This window comes from Zingiber officinale, chromosome 11A (assembly GCF_018446385.1).
Source record: "Zingiber officinale cultivar Zhangliang chromosome 11A, Zo_v1.1, whole genome shotgun sequence".
NCBI classification, from domain to species: domain Eukaryota; kingdom Viridiplantae; phylum Streptophyta; class Magnoliopsida; order Zingiberales; family Zingiberaceae; genus Zingiber; species Zingiber officinale.
In genome coordinates, this window is record NC_056006.1 from 11,019,110 (window position 1) to 11,027,270 (window position 8,161).

General features: G+C 34.8%; 1 protein-coding gene across 1 annotated transcript; it reads left to right on the plus strand.

Annotated features, from left to right (window-relative positions):
- The first annotated feature begins 3,555 nt into the window (after nucleotides 1–3,555).
- On the plus strand, nucleotides 3,556–7,788 carry LOC122031224 (polygalacturonase ADPG1-like). The gene is made up of 10 exons (XM_042590365.1): nucleotides 3,556–3,567; nucleotides 3,677–3,793; nucleotides 4,653–4,802; nucleotides 4,884–4,907; nucleotides 4,992–5,281; nucleotides 5,628–5,736; nucleotides 5,841–5,954; nucleotides 6,183–6,371; nucleotides 6,478–6,501; nucleotides 7,582–7,788. Exons 1-10 carry the CDS (start codon nucleotides 3,556–3,558, stop codon nucleotides 7,786–7,788), a joined length of 1,236 nt encoding a protein of 411 aa, XP_042446299.1.
- The last annotated feature ends 373 nt before the right edge of the window (nucleotides 7,789–8,161 follow it).

Sequence of the window (8,161 nt, forward strand, 5' to 3'; positions counted from 1 at the left end):
AAAAAATTACTAAAAATAGTAAAATATGTTTGGAGGCTTAGATGAGGGCCTAAACGATGGATTTTAGGTTTGAAACTTAGTGATTATGGATTCCCCCATAACAAATGTAGTTCTCTGAATTCTACACGCATGTCCACTCATAAATTCTGAGTTCTGAGTTCTGAGTCAAAAGTTATGCTCTTTTAAAGTTCAAGGAGTCATATTGAGTTACTACTGTATTAGTACGACAAATTAAATAAGGATCTCATAGGTCTCTACATGAGCCAGATGAATAAGAGTGCCCTCTTCTCCCTCTCAAACAAACCACTCTACTCCTTTGAAGGCCACAAAGAAGACATCCTCGATCTTTGCTGGTCCAAATCTTAGCATTTGTTATCGTCATTGATGGACAAATAGTGAGATTATGAGACATCAAAACCAAAACCGACCTCACACTCTTCGTACACAACGATTATGTGACATTCATCTAGTTCAAATTATTTGATAATGGCTACTTCATCAGTGGCTCAATTAATGCCAAGGTCATGGCATAGAGTGTACCAAAAGGTAGGTGGTGAAGTGGCTTGATCTCCATGAAATGGTCATTGCTACCTGTCAGGGTGCTCTAATTGGTATCTTAGCCAATCTTATAAGATCCTCTAACAAATTGGTCACAGAAGAAGATGCTGGGGGGGGGGGGGGGGGGGGCGCTAGAACCTTTCTGTTGGAGAGGAATATAAGGCAACTATTGCTGAAGCTGGAGGAGTTAAAGCCCTGGTGGATCTGATCAACAATGCGGACTTGCAGAGGATCGGGGCATTGCCATGGCAAGGAGTGCTATCTCTAGAACTAGACAAGAGGTTTCACATCGACGCAGCAATTGGAACTCAGCAATCCGACAAGGATCAACTGGAGCATCTTATGCAAGCTAGGGTGAACATGGTGGTAATGGACAGCTCGTAGGGGAACTTGATATATCAGCTATAAATGATCAAGTATGCGAAGATGGACTAGATAGTGCCCACGATGTTGTGCATGTCAGTGGATCAATGGAGAATCTCAAAGTTCAACACCTTCTAGTAAAATTTAGTCAATTTGATATCAAATGATCTTCCTCCTGGCTACCATCCAATGATACTCTAAACTCGAGAACGAGTTCCTTTCAACCTATAGCAATAGATGTAGGAGGATTTATTGGATCTTATTTTATTATTTCTAGTAAATTATTTCTTTTCTATACTTTTTGGGTTTTTAGTTTTAGGATATTTTTAATAATTATTATTAATTTTTTTATTTTGAATGTGTTTATAGATTTTTGGATTAGGAGTTTTTTTCTACTAGGATTTTAGGATTTTTTTTCCTTTCTTTACAAGCTAGTAATTGTGGTTTTCTTTCTATCAATCTTAGGGTCTATTACATATCTAAATATCAATTTAGCTATTTGAGGAATAATCCTTGATTATTAAGTAAATTTTATTTCATAAAAACCTGAAGTACGATGATTTTCTCTTTTTGTCTTCTTCTCAATTTCATTTCTTGTCAATCTATCAAATATTCGTTATCTTATTCGACGTATTAAATCAAGTGTGGGCATTGTTAATGAAATATATATAATATTAATCGCAAAGTCTACATATGTTGAGTTGCACTAATGCATAGATTTGGGGGCTCAGGTCAATCAACAGCCCGATGATGTACATATTGGTGGGGAAGACGAGCGAGTCAATATCAACGACATCACCATCGTCACCCGTGATGATAGCCCCAACATCGACGGGAGATGACTATGTGTCACTGAATTAAAGCCGATTTGTCAGTATCAGAAACTCCATAATTGGCACGAGAGATGACTATGTGTCATTGAGCGAAGGTGCTGAAGACATTACTATAAATGTGGAACCGCCACATCAGCGGCCCCCCTAGAGCCGGTCCTACGGATATGGAGGGAGGTAAATGTAGGTACACAGGTGGAAAGTACATGGCGGAGATGTTAACCCCAGGCAGTGACAGCCCGGGGATCGACCCCTGGACCTTTCAGCCACAGAACCATGCACTCCCCATCTGTGCTACGCCCTGGGGACAACTGAAGACATTACTATAAGTAATATAACATGTGGTCCTGGCCATGGAATAAGGTATATATATCAACTTAATTAGTTACTAATTAGAAACATGTTCATCTGCCATTGGGCTAAAACATTTTTAACAAAAAAAATACTATAAAGAATCTCGGGCTAATAACAATGATTTGGGAATTTAATGTATAAAAAAAGTTAGAATAACCTTCGGGTGGCCCTAGGTTAAAACCCAAGTATACTTATACATGACCTTTCCAGAATGGTGTTTGCACTTTAATTCATGAAATGAAATTGACGTTAAATAGCTATTTTCATGATCAACCAATTAGAAACATATTAATGCTTAAAAAAAAAAAAGTCTGAGCATGCTTTTTTCATATCTTAGTCATCTACACTAATGGCTAGTAGTTATCTATAATTTACTTCTTCCATATTAGTGTAGGGACAGATTGACAGGGCACAAGGGTGAACGAATCGTATTTTTCCATATTAATAATTAAAAAATAATAATAAAGACATGTTGTCACTAAATTTGTTATAAATAAATGAATATATTTATATTACTTTAATAAAATTATTAAAAGAAAACATGTACATTATCTAGAATTTAATTTTTATCATTAACTACAACTTCCATTTATACAATTATAGCCCCAGCTACAATAGAGTTACAAAGGCACTTTAGAAATTCTCTAGTATTCATAGTTTAATTCCTAGTAATGCGATATAGGAATTTTCCTCTGGTGCGATGAAACATCTAGACATTGATTGCTAGGTGAGGAATTATTTGCACTATAGTGGAAAATATCCATGGGACTAGACAGGCTATATGGTACAATGGTAAAAGGTTCGATCAACTCCTTAGACAATAAGAGTTTAAAGAGTTCAAATATCATTTAAGGTACATTACACCTGGGAGTTCAAAAAACTTATGACACCGCTGGAACTCATCTACGTTTTCTGATTTATCTGGAAAATTTTTATAGGATTGTATTGATGACTTGGAGTAATGATTAGGTACATGTAATCGGATAGTAAGTACATGTAATCGGATAGTAAGAACTAGATAAACATGGATTTAAAAAAATACGATTATATAAAAATTAATTTGGTTGTATTTATGAATCTGACATAAATTTATTTAAATAATTTAATACATATAGCCTTTTATTTATTCATGCTCAAGTCCCGTTAAAGGTGGACATTTGATTTCAGCTTATTCTAATCTTTTATAATAAATTTAAAAATTGCAACGTAATTGTTTATTATTATATATTTGCATGAAAAAATGCATTCATTACTTAATTCCATAAAGAACTAATTATTCCCATACTTAATTTACTTTGTTTTTTATTTTAAATTGTCTCATAGAAACAAGTAATTATATTTGTACATAATCTAAATGCAATGATCAATATAAATCTCCAATTTTTAACTCTTTCCAAACACTGTTATTTCTATATATAACTAACTCATAGTTGAAGAATCACAGTTGACAATGGCTAGACGAGTAAGAAAAAAAACGAAGCTAAACTATATATCTCCATTTTTATTATTTTTTCTTTAAAAAAACAAGATTTATATATTTGTTTTCCTGTATTTTGATTTTGATTCATCAGGGTCTTATCAGTCTCTTTGTGATCTTTCTTCTTGCTGCTGAGATTTTGGCTGATGAGCCAACATACAACGTCGTAAACTTTGGAGCCAAAGGAGATGGCAACACAGATGACACTCAAGTGCGATAATTAATTAAAACAGCATCCATCATGATGCATCATTATATATATATTTTTTTGATTCTTCTTAATTAAACTCTTTCTTCTTCTTCCTCTTATTTAGGCGTTTGTAAATGCATGGAGTTCGATTTGTCACAACAGCACAGGACCCTCCACCTTGCTCATTCCGGCAGGGAACACATTTTTATTGGATCGCGTTGTTTTCCAAGGACCTTGCAACTATGTCGTACACGTAAAGGTATACAACACACGACGGATCTTACTTAGGATTGCCCTAATCATAATCCAATTTTTTTAAAAAAAAATATATTATTTACTCCACTAAAATTCACTCTTCAACGTCAAAAGTTCAATTCAAAAAAAAAAAAAAATCATTACATGTGTAGGTTTTTTACTTAGCCTACGAAAATTTTCAGCCCACCTTCAGATATTTATTAAAAGAGAAATAAACCCACTAACTAGGGCAAAAATAGCATAGATGCAAGATAGGAAGGGAAAGCTCATTCTTTTTTTTCTTTCATTTTGATATGTGATTTGAATCTGAAGCTTCATTTGTCGACTAAGCATGAGTTATATAACAAAGTAGTGACCTCTCGATCTATCTCTCTCCTTTTTACTTGTAATATATTTCAGGTATCTCAATCGGATAAATTTAAAGTATTTTCATTTGTTCCTTTCAATGAATACTGCAAAATCCAATTTAAATAACAAATCAAGTTTTGAGACAAAGTTAAATTAATTCTTTCGAAATGAAATCTTTTAATGTACAAGAACCCGTCCCTTGGTATACATATATATATCATATCATGTCATATTGTATATGTTTGAGGAAGACTGACATGCTATTCTTGTGCCAAAGGTTGATGGAAACCTTAAAAGAACAAATGAAATATGGAAAGAAAACTTGAATAGCTGGCTTCTTTTCATTCGAATCAATGGCCTAAACATCTACGGCTCCGGCGAGCTCGATGGCCAAGGGACAAACTGGTGGTCATGCAAAGAGAAAAATGTAAAATTTTTCTTTCTTTTCTAAGTTATGTATATCTCAACACTAACTGAATGTTTTTGATCGACTTAATTTGTGTTGCAGCAATGTTCAATGGAAGCTGCCAATGTAAGTTGATTGAGAGAGATTAGTAAAGAATTGAAGTGTTATCCAAGTGTGGAGATTGTTAATGAAGTAATTGTGATGATGCAGAGTCTTAGGCTGCTGAGTTGCACAAATGTACAGATATCGGGGTTGAAGCTGATCAACAGCCCCATGATGCATATATCGGTGGGGAAAAGCACCAATGTCGACATCAGAGGGATCACCATCTCCTCCCCCGGCGACAGCCCCAACACCGACGGCATCCACATCCAGCAAAGCCAACATGTCATGGTAACAGACTCCGTAATTGGCACAGGAGATGATTGTGTGTCGATGAGTGATGGTGCTGTGGATGTTTCTGTCCACAATGTAGCATGTGGTCCTGGCCATGGAATAAGGTACTTACTTAGTATCAATACTAGCTAGCTAGCTGCTTGGCCTAGCCGGGAGCTCACGATGATTGCCTAACCGCCAAGGGCGGAGCCAGGTACAACCCTACCCGGGTTGTAGCCCGGATGCCCGACAGCGGTGAGAAGAGAAAAACATTAATTTTACTATAGAAAAAAAGGAAAAAATAAAAGAGAAAACGAAGGCTAAATCGAGCGTCAGCGTAGGCTTCGACGTCGGCATGGCCCATAGCCTGGGTAGATCACCCGGGCAGCCGGGCTGGCTCTGCTATTGCTAACGGCGATAGAGCTCACGAATTTCAAAGTAACCTTGAAGCCATTTCATGTTTGATTGTAGTATTGGGAGCTTGGGCATAGCTGGGACCGTGGCAACAGCATCAGACATCTACGTTTCCAACTGCAACTTGTCCCAAACGACCAATGGAGTCAGGATCAAAACATGGCAGGCAAGCAACAATACATTCCATTATCACTCATAAACACAACTTATACACACTCATAAACACAACAATACAATACATTCCTTGCTTGACATTTTTGAACTTTGCAGGGTGGGTCTGGCTTTGCGAGGAACATATCATTTGTGAATATTAACATGAATGAAGTGCGTAACCCCATAATTATAGACCAGTACTACTGCCCTCACAGCAGCTGTGCATCAAAGGTAAAAGGGAAAACTAAGTTCACCTTGACCGGCCGCGGTCAGTGGACCCGTGCTAGGTCACCTCGTGCGGCCGCGCAAGGTCACCTCGTGCGGGGTTATATTTTTTTCCCCTAATTTTATTTCTTGGTTTTTTTTCTCATTCCTTTACTTTGATAATTATTTTCCACTTTAAATTTATTTACTAAAAGGGTAATTAAGTTGATCATTCACGATGCTGATTCTCTACAGACAACAGCAGTCCAAGTGAGCGATGTGAAATATCTCTCTGTGGCAGGAAGCTCAACGAGTAGTGTAGCAATTGCTCTGAATTGCAGCCAAACTGTGCCTTGCACCGGCATCACCATGGACAATGTTAATTTGTGGTCTGCAAATCAAGGACAGCAGGTGCAGTCTAACTGCATCGATGCCAAAGGATCCGTAAAAGATAAAGTCTCGCCTGCTGTCCCTTGCTTGTCTCAATGAATTAAGCTGTTGTTTAACATATTTGTAATGTTGCAATCTACTTGAATGGAATAACAAGCAGCAATATGAACTTTTGGAAGGATTGGTAAATATTGAAGTCTATAGCCATTCTTACGTTGAGTTGCCACATATAAATGTTAAAAATAATAAATTTTTATAATAAATAAAGGGCAAAAGTCTAGAGCGCCCCTATATTTTGAAATCATCCATCATTTTTTTTTATCAAAAGGGTATCACATTTCGTTGATTTTGAGAAGAATACCGGTACTTTATTAAAGAGTAGACATATTTATATATAAATTAGAATTTATCTTAGAAAATTATAATTAAGCTAATTGATAAATTTAACTAATTAACCTATATATATTACCTAATATATAGAGATAATATTATAACAAATAGTATATACAAATATCATAACTATTATATATAATACTCCTCCTTAAGTTGGAGTACATACTCAACTTCTTACAAAGATAATCAACCTAAACTCCACTTAAAGCTTTTTTGAAGATGTTCCGAGTTATTCTTCAATCTTCACATATCCTCATATCCTATAGAAATCAAGTTTTGTTAAAATTTTTCATGAACGAAGTGACAATCAAATTCAATATGTTTAGTTCGCTCATGAAACACAGGATTCGATGCAATATGAAGAGCAACTTGATTATCACACCATAATTTTGCTAGTACTAAAATTTTATGCCGTGTTCGAAACTAAATTATTTAATTAAGAGCATTTAATTGATTAATTTAGATTTAATGAATAATTTAAATAGATAAATTTAGTTAGATTAAATTAATTAAGTTAGTTCATATTTATAGAATTTTAATTGATCAATTATATTAGGAAAAGGTTGGATATAAATATATATAAAGTTTATTTTATATCCAAATAGGTATATATAAAAATTTCTAAAATTTAGTAAAAATATAAAAATTTATATAACACATTGTATAAATTTTTAGATATAAATTTGTACAATATTTTATATATATATATATATATATATATATATATATCATTGCATCTTTTTTCTCTTTATCGATTTATATATCATTGAGTGCCAATAGCTTCATTTCTGCATGAATCCAATTCTCTACATTTACTGATTTACATTTGGTTGTCTATTTGTAAGGAAAAACTTTATTTTACAGCCTTTAGATCAAAGTACGCAAGGAGCTTAAATCATATGTACAAAGGCATGACCTTGTTACTGAGCAAGAGCAATCTGTCAAAGATTTACTCCATTGCTACAATTTCATGGAGGAGTTTGAGAAGTTGAAAGTTTCTGAAACCTCTCCTAAAGTATCTGAGATGGTAGCCCAGAAATCAGACAAATCCAAATCTAGCCCAGGATCCAAATCATGAAACAGAAATGTGGCATCTAAAAATCCACATTTCTAGAATGAAGACTCCATTGCTTTGCATGAAGACAATGATAATGCGGTCACAATAAAATTCTTTTAACCAAAGTTATCAAGTTCTTATAGGACAGACTGTCCCGAATACAAAGCTTCAATTTGTTCTAGGATGTTCACAAAGTTGACGAAACTAGCTGCAGTGTAGCAATTCCAATGAATTAAACCAACTCATTTATGTTTCTGAACCTCAACACTGTAATTTTCTGTTGTAAATGTTTTGCCTTGATATTTCATTGGAAGGTATATAAAAATAGTATGAAGACAAATGTTTGTTGTGGTTGGCTTACATAAATGCCAATCTTTCTTGTACTTTCTAGAGC